At 38.4% G+C, this 16,834-nt stretch overlaps 1 protein-coding gene across 2 annotated transcripts in view; it reads left to right on the plus strand.

The window, feature by feature from the left end:
* Window positions 1–11,400: 11,400 nt before the first annotated feature.
* LOC124154348 overlaps window positions 11,401–16,834 on the plus strand; it is a 34,794-nt gene continuing 29,360 nt past the window's right edge. Inside the window, exons 1-5 of one of the 2 annotated variants that reach the window (XM_046528021.1) lie at window positions 11,411–11,617; window positions 13,381–13,472; window positions 14,470–14,579; window positions 16,313–16,464; window positions 16,561–16,702. In XM_046528021.1, coding sequence (XP_046383977.1) covers window positions 11,590–11,617; window positions 13,381–13,472; window positions 14,470–14,579; window positions 16,313–16,464; window positions 16,561–16,702 — 524 coding nt within the window. In that variant the 5' untranslated portion in view covers window positions 11,411–11,589. Of the gene's footprint in view, window positions 11,618–13,380; window positions 13,473–14,469; window positions 14,580–16,312; window positions 16,465–16,560; window positions 16,703–16,834 lie in introns of both variants that reach the window. The other variant, XM_046528022.1, reaches the window with a different exon arrangement.

Raw genomic sequence — 16,834 nt, forward strand, 5'->3', positions numbered from 1 at the left:
TCTCTTTGTTTAATTTATGAAAAGAAATGTATTTAAGTACTGCCAATACAGCAACGCCTTGTGCATGCGATTACCATAGAATGCTAGGAGAACTTGAGGTTAAAACATAATGAGAGATAGTAAAATACAGAGAAAGAGAGTGGTTAAGCTAAAGTATGAACTTAGCGACACTTATACCTGCCAGGTTTTTTAAGTTTCGATGAGTGGCCGTTGTAGTATGGTGCCTAGAGTCTTGGATTCCCACCCCGAGTTCAAATCCTGGCGGGGGCAGAGAATTTTCAGAGACTGCCCGATCCCTGCTTGAATATTGTGTGGAGGACATTTCACGCGTAACACTCCGTCCGTCGGATGGTCGCCTCGGCGCCTTCCGTTAAGAATAGGCTAATGCGGACGCCGGGTTTATCTCCACCCTTTCTTCCATATCCTTACCTCATGGCTCAAATGACCTCAGCTGTCGGTAGCCTCCTCCAAATGCTACACCATACCGGCATGGTATAAAATGCGACTGAAACACATCTTTACCACAAAAGTAGCCTGCCAGGGAAAGAACTTCTTATATTATAATGGCCATTCATTCATTCATTTTAAACTAAACGCAGTGAACTCCTTTGATTTCCAATTTATTCAAGAGCCGATTTTGCGAGATAATTTATTATATTTATTTTATAATATTTATTTTGCTAAGGAGCACAGCCCTCGTGATATCTTACGCCATGAGGTAGTGAAAATTCGCTCAGGCTTATTAGCTTCAGACACCTGGGCCAGCTAGGGAGGATAAATTGCTCATTTAGATGCTAGGGAAAAGAGCGAAGTATAACATAGCACTTGGCAAGCAGACTGGACAACGTACCGCATGTGCGTAAAAATGGAATTTGGTGAATTATTATTATAATTATAATTTGACTATTGACATAAAATTGATGGATAATATGGTGTATGGATCGTAAAGCCAGCTCTGAGTCGGCAATGAACAAGGTCTCTTCCATGCTTCACTTCAGAAAATTGCTGAAGGCATTCGAATAGATTTTAAGCACGTGGCTAATGTCAATGTTTGTAACACAAAATCGTGTATCACCCAATTTCAAATATTCGGTGGTGCAACCACCTTTCTCAGAGTTAGGAACATGTTAAAGTGTACCGGGATTTTTCGCACTATTAGGAACATGTGTTGATCTTTTAGTGGTGTCACCAATAATTGAACACTCCTGTGAGTCTCTTTTTATTCTCTTTTGTTCTGTCTTAATTACATTTGTGATACATGCATTTTTCCCATTTGCATATTTTGCGTGACTATGTCGAATTACATGTGATACATTTTGTTTTGCGAGTGATGATTCAACATTTGTTGAATTTATGCCCCTAATAACATTTACGGAGCTACATTAATCCGTCGATTTGATCTCAGTCCCCTTTAACTCAGTATAAATAAAACGGTGTCAACTCCCCTCCAATGAAAGAAAGAATTGGTCATCTTGGGAAGAACCTATGGTGGCATTTCCCCTATCAAATAGGTGAGAAATTATTCAACAGTGAAATCTCACGTTGCAGCATAAACCAGGCATCTTCAGGACGCTCCAGGGCCTCCTACTCTAAGCAGTCCACTTGATCATTCATTGTATTGAGCTTAGTGCTCAGTCTCCATGGAAGTCATCGGTAACCTCCATCGTCTTGGTATAACAGGCTGTTTTCGCTAAGCTTGGAGCACGGTTCTGTGGCTCTTAATGCCTCAAGAGCTACAATCACCATTTTGGTTGGCTCCGGAGTGCACATAGGTACCATTGCCCTCGCAGCACAATTAAAATTCCGTCGCAGAGGTATGTTGGATAAAACGTTGAAGAAAACAAGTCCCTTTATAAAATGAGGTATTTTAAGGTTACTTCACACAATAGTACTTCTGACAAATCAAAATTTAACCCCGTTGGTTCCAATCCTGTGTCTCTATGGTAGCGAGACTTGGGCGTTGACAGCAGTAGTGAAGTCAAGAATGGAAGCTTTCGAAATGTGGTGCTACCGGAGAATGATGAAGATAAAATGCATTGACCGTGTAAGTAATCAGGAAGTTGTTTGAAGAGGGGGAAAAAGAGAAGTATTCCAAAAACCTAAAGTAGAAGACGGGAAAAATTAGTTAGCCGCATTATGAGACCAGAGAAGAAATACGTCGTTATGAAAAGGCTAGCGAATAGGAGAGGAGAATGTAGGGCAGCGTCATACCAATCATAAGGTTGTTGATTAATCATGATGATATTCCCGTGGGTGGATGATGGACCGCAGGAGGCGCGGTGATTATTAATTCTGAGGTTGAGGGGGGTGGTGGATTGGCCGACATAGAAAGAGGGGCAGAAATTACAATGAAGGAGGTAAATGATAATGTTGGACGTACAAGTAGTGGAGGGGAAAAGTGGAGTGGTAGGCATTTAAGTTTGGGGAGAAAAGAGGCAGGGGGTGGAGAGAAAATCTTGCAGGTTTTACACCTGGGACGGTTGCACGGTGAGGGTGTAGTGGTGGTAACTGACTGCGATTGTTGTAGAGGGCGGGTGGCTTTAAATATGGTATTTAAATTAGGTGGTCTCTAAAAGGTGATCCGTGGAGTGGAGGGGAAAATCTGAGTGGTGGATTTATGTTTAGAAAGGATGGGGTGCAAGTCCTTCAATATATTCTGTAGAACATGAGCACCAGGAAAGTAGGTGGTGAGCAGAGATGGGGAGCAATATTTGTCTGTGCGAGATTTATTGGAAATGTGCGGTTTTTTCTAATTTTATTTATCAAAAGTTTTTCGGGGTAGCCGCGGTGAAGAATAGAGGTGTGAAGTTTGGGGAGGAACTTTTGAAGGTCTTCAGGATTGTTGTAAATCCTATGTCCCGGACGGAGAGGGAATAAGGGATGGAACGCTTGGTGTGTGGTGGATGGCAACTTCTGAAGTGGAGGTGTTGCTGTTTGTTTGTGGCTTTGGTGTGAACCGATGTTTTGAATTTGTTGTTTTCAGAAAGGTGAATGTCCACATCTAAGGCAGTAACATTAGATTTGGAGATGGAAAAACTAAAAGAAATCGTTCATCACCACTACGCCCTCTTCCTATATCCTTACAATAATTCAAAAAGCAAATAACCCAGGCCGCCCCACAGTTTCCTCTCGAAACTCTCCTACGGAGCTCATCTTTCCATTCGTTGATTTCTATCTCCAGCCGTTCGTTAAGTTCCTTCCATCATGCATCAAATTTTCTCATGACTTATTTTTCATTTCACTATTCATGTTATTTTTCACCAACTTTTAGTTTAAAAAGGTATTAAAATCTTTTCCGGGCATGCATATTCCTAAAATTATCCTGGAGAGGACCCCAGAATGGGGGGGGGGGGCGCAGGTGGGGGCTAAAGGCCATCATGAGCCCGAACCTCGGGCCCTCAATCACTCCAGACCCGATAATAGGTATTTGTTAGTAAATTTTCTGTTGTTGGTAATTTCTTGTTATGATTGGAGCTATCGTAATGTTTGATTACCTAAAGTCATATTTTAAGCATTAGCTTTTTAACCATGTTTAAATCAAATGCAGTATGAACTATTTGGCACATATTGTGATTCTATACACCTCTACACAGGTACGTCGTTCCTCTGCATGTAGATATCCCGGTACGCAGAGCGTGAAGTAATAATAATCATACATTTATTATATTCCTCAGCAAAAAAGATGAAATTATGGAATGCTTCCACTGATATGAGGATGACTTGGGAGCTAAAGTAATACCAGGGTCTGCGGGCCAAATGAGTCCTTAATGCCAAGTTTTTTCCATCCAGACATGATGCACTGTAAGTTCATTTCACAACTTGATTTCATGAGCGACACACTGGTTTATTCACTTACATTCAGTATTTCTGGGTCCCTTTTCCCTCATTGTTGCGGATTGAAGGCGTCATTAATGCACGGTTCATCAAATCCTAGTGCCGGGAGTGTGACGCAAGCCGCAACTAAAATAAACGTGAGAGCATTTTTACTATACTAGGAAATTAAGAGCATATGCACATAGGGGCGGTCTGGGGGTGATTGGCGGCTCTTGGGTACTAGAGCTCATGACGAGGACCTCCTTCCCGGGGGTTTTAAGGGTCTTCGGAAAATTTTAGGATATTGCAACCCCGAAAATTTATTTTGACGCTTTTCTACTTCTTGGAAACTAGGTAATAGTTAATAGTAAAACATCGATTTCGTAAGAAAAAATTCTACGAGAACTGAGAATTCTAGTGATTATAAAATTTTATAATATATGACGGTTCCATTATCTATTTAGTGAATTTACTCCCTAAAGCTGCTCAGAAATATATGAATCATCTAAAGTAATCTTTACGAATAACCCTTTCAGAAAAAGATTCTGGTTCTCTTTTATCATCTGACGTTTTTATTTATTATTTTTTAGATAATCTTTTTATTCTATTTTGTAAATATAGTCAGCATTGTAAACGTAGAATTTTATAATTGTAAAACAGTAAGGTTCTAGTACTATGAGTACTTTTAAAATGTGAGAGACGTGGGGGAACGGTTTATCGTGGTATTTTCGCAGGCACAGTGGCTTTCCTCTGCGAAGGAGGTGGAGACACGTTGACAAGTAAGTTTAATTTGTAAAATAATTAGATATAAAATTATAGTTTCAGTAAATATCTCCGTGGATTAAATTCGAAAAATGTCAAGATTGCAAGTGTGCGAAGTTAAAAAAATCAAACGACAAATACGTAGGGTGGAGAAAAATTATGTCTCGAAATTTTAACCCTGGATAGCTAATGCCTGTAGGGACCAAAATTTCCCATAATATTTTTGTTAAAAAACGGACCTTTTTTAAACTTCAGAAACTTTGAGTCAAGTGCTCCCTTAGGCCAAGAGTTTGCCCTGTTTCCGAATGCTCTAGACCAGGGGTCTCCAAAATACGGCCCGCGGGCCGGATCCGGCGCGCGCACTTGTTTCATGTAGCGCGCGACTCTCGCTCGTTTAACTATGTGAGACGCCGCTAGGAGCATTGCAGCGCTGTACTGCCCGTCAAAGTCACCTTCAACTCTTCGTAAAGAAGAAATACGCCAACGGATTCTTCCGTAGACATTCAGTATGTATCGAATACTTCAGTCATCGGCTTTGCTATCCGGCCCGAGGGGCGATTAGGAACTTGGAATGTGGCCCTCGTGGCCTAGTAATTTCGAGACCCCTGCTCTAGTCAAAGGCACATGAAATACGGTTTTTTATGTCGACTACTTATCCAGATGGTCGTATAAATATGTATGAAATGAGTGAATATATAGAAATAACATCAATAATACTGGCCTTGATTATAAAAAAAAGTTATAGACGTACTCAGAATTAATTTTTAAAAATCCTGTCTAATACATCTTGTGCAGGATAGAAAACATTTGCTGAAGATTGAAAACTCCTCTGCTCCTGTGTTCATTTTGCACTCATATGATCTCAAGAAGTATCACCTTTATTATTGTGTAGAGTTACCAAAATTTGACCGTCTCGTATTCTCTTAGCTTTTGTCCCATAAAAAGCTTTGATAAGAGGAACCTGAGTTAATCCATAGGAATAACGAGAATCAAACAGACGTAAAAATGGAGAAGAAAAAAATTAAAAAATTCATCCATAACTCAATTTTGAAATGCAGGAAAGAATACTTGCTAAGAATTACTTGTAGATGATTGAGAACTTCACTCCCCCGTTGTAAATTTTGGAGTCGGTCTATCCTCACCAAGTACCTGTATGTGCGCGTAAAATCATTTTACCCAACTCATCGTATTCTTTTAGCTTTTGTTATAAGAAATTGCAATATACAACCTCCAATCGTCTCCCTCTTGGATTTGATGATATAATGTTATCAATTGCTTAAGATCTGATCGTTTATAAATCATTCTCAGTCCATTTTGCTTGCCCGGCCTCTGTGTTCTGTTCAATGCAAACAAGTAGTCTGCGTTTCACCGTCTATTATTTTTTTACAATTGCAGGAACTTCATATCGGGATTGTCCTGCGTGGCGAAGAAAGCAGAAGCTTGTAATCAAGAAACTGCCGCACTATTCCTTCAGTACGCAGACTATCTTAAGACAAATAGTCCCTGCTCCTCACCTGCTGGGAGCTAAAAAAAAATTGATAAACCTCTTCTGGCCAAAGAATCACCCCGAATCTGCCAATACATTCAAATCCCCTGAACAGTACATCTTTCTGAATGATAATAGAAAAATAAGAGTACACGTTTTTTAATTTCTCCCATTGCCATTGAAAAGAAGTATTTTCCACTAAAAAATAAATATTTTTCTTAGAAATTTTAAGGTAATTCTTGCATATTTGCAGCAGCAACCGCTTCATATTTAGATGTCTCAAAATGCATATTTCAGAATCCAAATACATGTTTGAAAAAAAGAACCATTTAATTTTTTCAAGTATGTATTTGAAATGAAAATCCTCTTTTTTGGTCATCATAGGTGATCAGCTTTTCATCACGTAGAAGAAGTCCGCTCTCCGCATTATAACCTGAAGATTTTTCCAAGCCATCTCTAGAGTAACTGATATAATTATGTTATTGTTATAAGAAAGTAATTAGTAAAGCTACGGTCCCCAATGAGAAGTTATCAATGAGTATGTGTACATGCAGATGCATGCACACTTAATTTATAAGCTGATTAAACCGTTATTTATCATATGTGATAGATGTTCTTATATTCCTTAGAAATTGAAAAGTAGCAGAAATAGCTAATAAAATTTAGAAATTGAAGCGTTTCTGGATATATTTTATAAGGAAAAATATTTTTTGTTACGCATTTAAAAATTTATACTGCTTATATTATTTTTTTTCAAACCATAGAGCACATTTTCAGAAAGATGATCACGGTACTAGATAGTTCTTTGTTAAAACTATCGCGAGTACTTGTAAATTTAGATAAAAACTTTTGGGCTATGCTGCCGCGTCAATTCTTGGGTGGCACCTACGTTTCACGACCGCTGCTGGTCGCTATTTCAAGGGATTCTGAAGAGTTGGGAATTAAAATTCATGTATGTATGCATCTGTGTCAGGTGGTGAGGGTAGGGGAGTGGGAGGTTGTAGGAGTGGGTTGGTGATTGTTTTTTTTTTGATTACGGGTTACCAAGTAAGGCTAATTTTAATTCCGGTGACCCAGTTGAAATTGTTCTTCTTTTCTTTAGATATTTCAATGGCTTCTCCGACGAGTTTCTGTTTAACACTTTTTGCTTTGGCAAAGATTTTTGCTTCCTTAAGGTCGATAGTGTGGACCAGTGCTGCGTGTTCGGCTACCGCGGACTTTGTTGACTGCCCCAGTCGAATCGCTCTCTCGTGCTCCCCTAGGTGTGTTTTGACTGATCTGCCTGTTTCGCCGATGTAGTTCTTCCCACAGGTCTGGCAAGAAATTCGGTAGACCCTTTCCACTTGTAGTGGAGCTGTATCCTTGACGGTTTTTAGGAGAAGTTTTATCGGAACGTGAGGAGAGTAGATTGTCCTTATCTGGAATTTTCCTATTATGCCAGTCGTCCCCTTTATGCATGGCAGGAAGGCTTACTTCTGGTCGCTGAGGTCATTTGTGGATGAGTTTGCGGCTTTTGCGGTGTTGATTTTGATCTCGTTCTTTTTGATGGCTTCATTAAATGTTTGAGAGATAACTCTGTCGTCGAATCTATTTCCCCAAACAATGGACTCTGACTTCCGACTCTCTTCGGTAAAGTTGTTCTGGTCAATTATCGTCTAGGAGCGGTGAATCAAGGTGTTGACCACTCCATTTATTTGGGCTGGTTGATGGTGAGATAAAGCGTGCAGGTATCGATTTGTTGCTCTTGGTTTTCGATGCACTGTATGCCCCAATGTTCCATCCGTCTTCCTTTCCACGAGAACGTCCAGGAATGGAAGTTTTCCGTCTTCCACCACCTCTATTGGAAACTTTATGTTTTAGTTGATCCAGTTCAAATAAGTATAAAACTCTTGAAGCTTTTCCTTTCCGTGAGTCCAAATTACAACAGAGTCGTCGATATATCTGACCCAGATCTTAGGCTCGTGGGCGGCGTTTTGAATTGCTGTTTCTTCTACGTGTTCCATAAATATGTTTGCAATTGCTGGGGAGAGAGAAGAACCCATCGCTGCTCCAGACGTCTGAAGTTAAAAACTATTCCTATACCGGAAGATAGTGCTCTTAAGGCAAATCTCTGTCAGCTTGGCGATGTTTTCTCCAAATCTGTCTTTGATGACATTTACCACCTCGTCACAAGGAATATTTGTGAAGAGCGATGTCACGTCAAAGCTGACTAGGATGTCTTCTTTTTTGACCTTGATACCACTAATAATCCGAAGAAAATGTTGAGAGTTCTTCACTTATGATTTCTTCTCTTCTACTGTGGACTGTAAAATCGGTGTCAGGTATTTCGCTAATTTATGTTGGTGAGTCAATGGCGCTGGCAATGGGCGTAAGGGGCATTCCTTCCTTATGAATTTTTGGCACACCGAAGACACAAGGAGCTTACGGATTATGTGGGTTGATTCTTCTTCTTTCGGCTGGTTTCGGTACATAAGCCTTTAGTATTTCTGTCAATATCCTCTTTCATCGGGAGGTTTGGTCTCTGTCGATCTTTTGATGAGGTCCTTCCGCAAGAAGTTCTTGTATCTTCTTATAATATACATCTTTCTCTTGACGACATTCGCGTTGGCTTTGTACGCTGGTAAAACCACGATGATATCATTTTCTTTCAATTTACCAAGGGGTTCTCTCTCTGACACGGTGGTATTATGTTTCTGGCTTTTCTTATTTATTATGAGGATTCGGCAGGCGTCTTGTCGAACTATCTCAGCCTCGCTGGGTGGCAAGTTACCAATGACGCTTTCTACTCCGCTAATGATTTCTACCACTGGAATTTTCTTTGGCGTCAGCGCGTAGTGGGGAACTTGCTTGGGTCGCAGATTGCTCTAAAAACTATTTTGAATAAGTAAATTAGCTCGCAAAAATACCTTAAGTTTCTCCATTCAACATCAAAAGAAATAAAAAAATTGCATTTAAAATCGAGAAAAATTTCTCTGAGCCGACTACTGCGCGAGGACACCCGAGCGTTGCCGAGGCCAGGCGTGACGTCATAGGTGCCTAAACAACCGTAGGGAGTTGGGAAATACGCTGAGCGCATGCTGTCAAATTTGTTTTTAGGGAGTATTTACCTGTTCATCGTCGCTTAATTTTGTTCTGTTATTCTTGGACAAGTTTTCCTATTGCTATTGTGCCACGATTATTACTTGGGATATAAATAATGCGACATCGGGATGATGAAGTAAAAGCGTTTCACTACGTATATTTTAGTTATCAGAAAAATGGATGATAACGTTGCCACTCGTTCGAATAGTACACCTGAAATTCATCTGCTTTTACATAATACCCCGCAAGCCGCCTAAAGGGCGTGTGGCATGGGTTGTTAGGGCACCAGCCTTTTTTTAGGACACCAACATTGATGCCACGACCCTCATGGAATTTGTTAAGACAAATTATTGCTATACGTCGGCGGCAAATCGAAATGTAAAAGAAACTTGTAATACTTGAGGATAACGATCGTAAGCTGTGCTGTTGACATTAGAGTAAGCTGTGCTGTTGAATTTGGCAAACGCCGAATAAGCGGATAATGTAGTCCTATCTGTCCTACGGTACGAATTCACAGAAAAACCGTCTGCACACAATCCACATGTGAGATCGTGAATCGGTTTCGCTGCCAACACACACACACAAGCTACAACCTATTTCAATAATATAGGTGAATCCATAAACCATATAATAGTGTATACCATAAAAATATAGTGGGAAATAGGCAAATACCTTTATCAAAAACTGGAAGTCACTGTCACACTCTTATATTCATCACGTACAACTTACAATAGCATAGCTCGTTATGATGAAAACAACTATTTATTCAATGATTTAAAGTCTTAAATTAGCCCTCACAAGAGACACAGGTGACTTTTCTCACTACTATTCGTTAAAATAATGGAATAACAATGCATTAAAACCACTGGCACAGTGATTATTAGCAGCAGCTTAACGGGAGATGTCACGTTGAAAATAACACTATTTTGGCACAAAAATGTTCCTAGATGTCTCCACTCAGCGAACAAAAGTTGCATTGACTGGAATTCACCTCCTAATACAAGCACAGACAGTCCTAAACGACGAATTCTCCGGTACCTACGAATAAACGGATGAAGTTATTGTATATAAAAGCTAAGCGGACATTAGCAAGCATCAAAATCGTTTTAATGACATACTTAAATGAATGATATGCCGTCGATAACATCAACTTAAAATTAACGTATCCCCCTTCCAACATCCGTGGCTCAGACTCCTACAACGATGTCAGTTAGGTATTATAAATTTTTTAGTTTAACTGCTCCAGTTTTATACATTATTCTCAGATATTAATATTATAAATAATACAAAATATGAGGGCTTCTGAGCCTCTATCGTCGGATATTTATCTTTAAATAGAATAGAAAATAATCAACACGCCTAAAAAACGAAGTTTCACAACTGCTGGCAACACTATTACAAACAATCACAACAATAGTTTCGTGTGATGTTTTAGACACCTTTGACGTCATCGAGGCTTCGTCGGCAGTGGCTTGGGGGGTGAGGGAGTTTTTCCCGCGCTTTAAAATTCGTTATATTCATCATTGAATATCTCGCGAAGGAAAACTCAGATACGCATGCGGTTTTCTTTGTTGCATTCAGAAAATAATTTTCTGTCCGCCTGTGAAATAAAAAAAATTCATGCAAGATCCCCATTGAATCCTTTTTGAAACATCAACTGGGCGGAAGGGTCCAGGGGGTGTTTCGAGAGATTGACGATGACCTGTGCCTCGCTTTGTGGATTGTACGGTCACTGCGAATTTTGTAATCTTGTCAATATCCTCTTCTGCTTCTCCTTCGTAGTCTCTGCTGCCGCGATCGTGTGTGATGCCGTCATCCTGTCGAGCCTCTCGATATCTTCCTTCTTCATGGAATTGGCGAGAATGATGTGTATGTTGAAAACTTCCTTTTCGACGTGGTCCAGTTCACGGCGGGTCTCGAAATTCCCCACTCTTCGGAACCCATTGAGAAGGCGACCAGCATCCATCGGGAAACTTTGGGGCCACCCAAGAATTTGCCCGACATCATAGCCCAAAAGATTTTATTCAACAAGGTATTAGATGAATTTATATATCTAACTTAATTCAATACATTTTGATTTCAATGCATCAGTATGCTTCCTAACCTCAAGGCATAACACGCATTTTCCTCTTCGGCTATCTTCGAAGTTCATCTATTCCCTGATCTTGAAGGGTGAGTATTATAAACAAGCGATTAGGCAAGTGATGCTTTGGTTTTTATAATCTTCGCTAATTAATGGGTGACTTATGCGCAAGCAGAGGACTCCACATGTGCACTGTGGACAAATTTTCCCGGAAATACTTTTGCGGCATATATATTCATTCAGACACGCTGCGCGAGGATAGCAGTGTGGTGGGCGAATAAGAAAGAAATCGAACTTATATTGCTCTGTCTTGTGGATAGGTGGATGATTACCGGAGAGAAAGAGGAATTCATCCCTTAGAAAAATGCCTTCATTACTTGTGACAGTTATTGGTGAGTAAATTATTTTTAAAGATAAGGAATACTTGTAATGTGATCAATGAAGGATTATGCCATTAATTTTTAAGAACCGAACGACTGCGTTCAAGACATTGTCTTTTTATGTCGTTCTATTAATTGATCTTACGGTAAGAGATTATCCTGTGCTTTGTCATGGATGTAAAATGAGAAATTTTTAAATGCACTATGACCCTGATTAGAGCCGAAGACTGAAATCTGTGTTTTCGAATAAAGTAAAATGAATGTTTGCGTTATTAAAATTACATATAATCACTTATAATACGACGACTAATATGCCATGACATTGAGAGTAACCTATCTATGAGACGAAGCATGCGTGAGATATACTGTGTTAACCAAGACGGCTACCTCGGCTTGCGGTCTTAGATGTTGAAATGAAAATTTTTTGGCGACCTTTCAAAGTGTCGACAGTGAAAAAAATCAAGTGAATGATTATTTTCATATCGTTATTTTTCTAGTGGATGTTTTTGTCGTGCGTAAGTTTCAATCCCATGATTGTCGAGAGGAATGGAAAATTTGATTAGGGTTCAATCTTGAACGTTATTCTGATTTCTTCCTTGTCTTCTCATTCATTGGACCCGCCATTATGAGGATTGACCATTTATCCTGCAGTTAAGATAAAATACGAATTTCAGTTGCTTTTTGCTTCTTCCTCTTGCTCATCTGGTTATTTTTTCTTTAGTAGTTCACGGCTCATACATACAGATATTTTAATGATAGGATTTTTTTTACGTTATTTAATAAATGTCAGTGCTTACCATTTCCTTCGTCATAGTGATATGGGGAATTTTTAATTAAGTGGCTTACCCAGGGTGTATTATTACTCGTTAATCCTGGATAGTAATCAAGTCCTAATCGGAAATACAGAACGAGACATGATTTAAGATTGCCGCGCAATTAGCGTGGCAAGGTACGTTGAAGCGTCATCTATGATACCTGGCGACGCCTGGTGTGTTTCGGATGTGCAATAATGGATTAATATAAAGTGGACTTTGCATTACATCGATATTCTACGTGAAAATAGATAATTTCATTGATTTTTCCAGCATGGGCCTTCTATTTTATGCCAGAGTGCGTCATGTTATGTGTCAAGTATATCATAGATAATGTATAGGTATAATCTAACTGGTAATATAAACTCTGCGATTACCCTGAAAATGTTGATTCACTGATAACATTTTAAAATTTTAATGGAATTTTTAGAGAACAAATTTGATATTTCATCTTTTTTTATTTCTCTTGGACAAACTTTATTCGAAATTTCAAAAGAGGGAGGTGCATAATGATCTTTGCTATCGATGAACCCCTGTAACACATTACTTCTAATTTATATTTCAAATATTCATCTCGTTTTGCCGCTGGTAACTCCATAACTGGTTATTTACCCCTGACTAATCTAACGTGTACCAATGTGTGCTGAGGAGAGATGTGGTTGTTTCTTTTTTGAAAATAAACAAACAATAGTTTGATTATTCAGTTGATGATTTGTTCAATATCTTAGCTCTACAGTATAGCTTCACTCAACACTGTTATATGAAATTAACCCAATGTTTTTATTTAGGAACGAAAAACCGTTAAATTATTTCTTCAAAACATGTTTCTTTTATACTACCTGGGATTAAAAAAAATATCCCACAACCGTTACACAGTAATGATTTTGCTACTCCATTTTTTACAATTGTGTATGTTGTATGAATATCTAAATATAGTATAAAATGCTCTTACGATTGTTTTAGTGGCAGCTTTTGTCGCACTCCCGGCACTCGGACTTTATGTACCACGTGTTGATGACACCATTGAGTACCAACAATGCAGGAACAGGAGCGATGTAAGTAACTGAACCATTGTGATACTCATGCTGGACTATTGTGTTAAAGACAGCGGCTGCGATATTATGACGAATATGCTATTCGTGAGGCAATATTACGCCCCCCAGAATCTATATCTCAAAATGGTGGCCCTCAAGCCGAATTTGGAGTCGCTTTAAAGTAGCGGTCCCCAAACCGGTGTTTCCCGGGCCGTTCGGAAAAGGGTCGCGAGATGTATACAAATATTATTTTGAACTATGTACTTAAACTTTGACAACCTTTTTTAGGGGTCGCGGCTAAAACGCATGGGCTAAAATATGTTCCTTTAAGTTTGGGAACCGCTGCTAAATAGTATCGAAAATAACGCCAGCGTTTGCCTGGCGTAAATCAGATTGCGACTCCCTAACTTTGCATTTTTACGCACCGTTGTTGCCACCGCCGCATGCCATTGTAGGCTTTATATTCCGGGTTTAACCGCGTCGTAACTGTCATCAACCCGGAAAATGCTACCAGCGCACCGCGGAAGCCTTCGCACCAATGAAAATGGCATTACCGAGGAGAGGTCGAAGCGATTTAAAAACACACACCCAATTAGTAGGTGACACAAGATTGTCTACACCGCCTAAAAATATATATAAATCAGCGTGTAACTACAATGGGCATTGAAACATCTGTAGTTATGCACGTCATACGTATTATATGCATGGTGGTAAATTTATTAAAGCTACCTTGTTATCCATCTTGCATGACCTCAAGTTTATTCCACATATAGTGAAGCATATAATCCAAATAACGACAGTTTAAAAAAATAGCAATTTCAACTCAAAAACCATTAACTATAACTCCAGTTTATAAGATAATTGAATGTGCATTTTGCCAGCGTAAAATGTATGATAAAAACTATGTTGTTTAAATAAACACCGCCGCGCCGTAAGGATTATTATTATTTTAAGTTTTGGAAAACAGTCATAGGGTATAGTTGAAAGGAGTTTATCCTCGGAATTTATTTTTTCACAGATGGAAACATTTTATTTAGGGCTATGCATGGTGAGAGCAATTGGAAGCGGAGGAAATCCGGAAGAGTTGTATCCTGATAGCCCGAGTCCTCGTCTCAGTGTTGTGTGCAGGTTGGTATTCACATTCAACGGCTCAAGTTTCAAATGTAATCCATCTCGTTACATAAATAAATGAAATAAGTACATAAAATTAATAATAAGTATATAAATAATTAACAAAATTATTTATTTTTCTAGGAGTGTGAACTCCTTTATAACATATCATTAAATTACAATTTTTGCGCTGACAATGGATATTGGGGGAACAAAAAGTCATACAACAATATGAAAGAAATTGAATTGATTGTTTTGACACTTTATTAACATTGAAAGTATTAATAAGAATGTAAATCAATTTTCTGAGTTGAAAATAGACGTAAGGGTAACACAAGAATCATTCAGCAGTATGAAAAGCCTAATTTCTTCTTATAATACTAAGTGAACATTAAACGTATTCATAAACGAATAAATTTAATAACTCAGTTGACAATAGACTTAAGGATAACAGAATATTCATTAAACGAAAGAAAAAAAACTAAATTTCTCCTCCTGACACTATATCAATTTAAAACGTGTCGATAAACAAACAAATGATACAACTATAGTAAAATTTAAATCAGTCAGTCGTATGGGTCCCTTGAAAGTATTCCTTATAAAAAATTTCTAGTGAAGCACTGTATTTTTCATGTTTAAACAAATCGTTCCACAGTTTTGAGACAATAGCTATTATATATAGTCAAATAAAGCGTAGTAAAAATTTAATCGATGATAATTTATTTAGGTCTATTATGCCATTTGACTAGACATTCCCTTATTCTTTACTTGAGTTTTTTTTCATTCTCTTGACCTCCACTGTTAACGCTGATTATTGTTATGCAGTGTAGGTCTTGAAGAATTATTTGCCTGCATACTTATTTTCCAACGTTTCGGTATATTTATATACCTTCATCAAGGTTTTCCTGCAATGGGCTGTACTTGTTTTGAAAAAATTCTTTTCTAAAATCCCTCATCTAAAGCAACGTGTACGGACGGGCTGATATTTTGATAATGATAGTGACTTTTGTGTCGTAGCGATGAGTATTCTCTAAGTGGTAAGGGTTTGGCTTTTTTGTTGAATAGGTGCGCTGTCACTATAATAATCAACCAGAATTATTTAGAAAAATCAGGCTGCAGATTTAATTTGTAATAGTTCAAAAAACACGTCTTCGACATATTTCAGCTTGAAAATTTAATCGCTCATTCGGATTTGGAAGTAAGTGTGTTAAGTACACATAATTCCTTTTTGTTGCCCGATTCATCCCTTTCTAACTCTGCTGGAACTTCCTTCTTCGAAGGGATATGAAAAACCCATGTATCCAGTCCTACTTATTATTGTATTTTGGTCGACTTTTTGGATATGATTTCCTTTGCCAGCATTTTAATTCAATGATCCTACCATTAAAAGTCTAACTGAAATTAAAATATGACGAGGGCAAGGTTTTTTATTCAAAATATCGCAGTATTTCTTTAAAATATTGTTGATGTTATTCGCCGTACTATCGAGATGTCAGATTGAGTTTAATGTCATCAGATATCATGTGGAGCCAGGTTCCCTCAATGCACTACACTCGTTATAGTTCACTGAAATTATTTATATTATATATTTAATTTTTAACTTTCTTACTTTTGTAGTAACACGTAGAGTACCTACGTATGGCGGGAATTTTTGTAATTTTCCCGCAGTGTTTCGGAGTGCTCTACATGTAAATACCCCTGTAAGCAACGTGTTAAAAAAATAATCATGCATTTATTATTTTTCCTCAAAGCAAAAGGGATGAACTCCATGAATGCTTTCGCAGATTATCAAATAACCTGACTGACACAAATTCATCTCCCAGAGAATTGGAATTAGTAAGATTTCAGGAACAATCACTTCAGTCAGTAGTGTCATTTTATTGCCGTCCAGACATTATGCAGTGTAAGTGTTTGTAGGATTTTATATTGTCTAATCTACATGTGTGATTGAGATAAAACTTCTCTTTTATGCTAAATTTGCGGTCTTATTTTTTCGCAGTAATCGGTCGAGATTACGAGAGGAATGCTTATTTACTCCGGAAGGTGGAAAGCTGCGGTTCAACTAAGGGCATCGGGACTCCAGTTTCCCTCTGTGATGTTCGCGACCCATCGTATCCAGGGGTAGAAGGAAAAACTTGCCGGTAAGCGATGATCATTCGAAATTCAAGGGAGAATGCTGGAAGGCAACCGATTCAGCATTCATTCATCAAGTTACAAATGCGTGTAACAAGTTACATGTAGCATTGCCTTACAAAACAAAAATTAATGTTGGA

The sequence above is a fragment of the Ischnura elegans genome, chromosome 2 (assembly GCF_921293095.1).
Source record: "Ischnura elegans chromosome 2, ioIscEleg1.1, whole genome shotgun sequence".
In the NCBI taxonomy this organism is placed as follows: domain Eukaryota; kingdom Metazoa; phylum Arthropoda; class Insecta; order Odonata; family Coenagrionidae; genus Ischnura; species Ischnura elegans.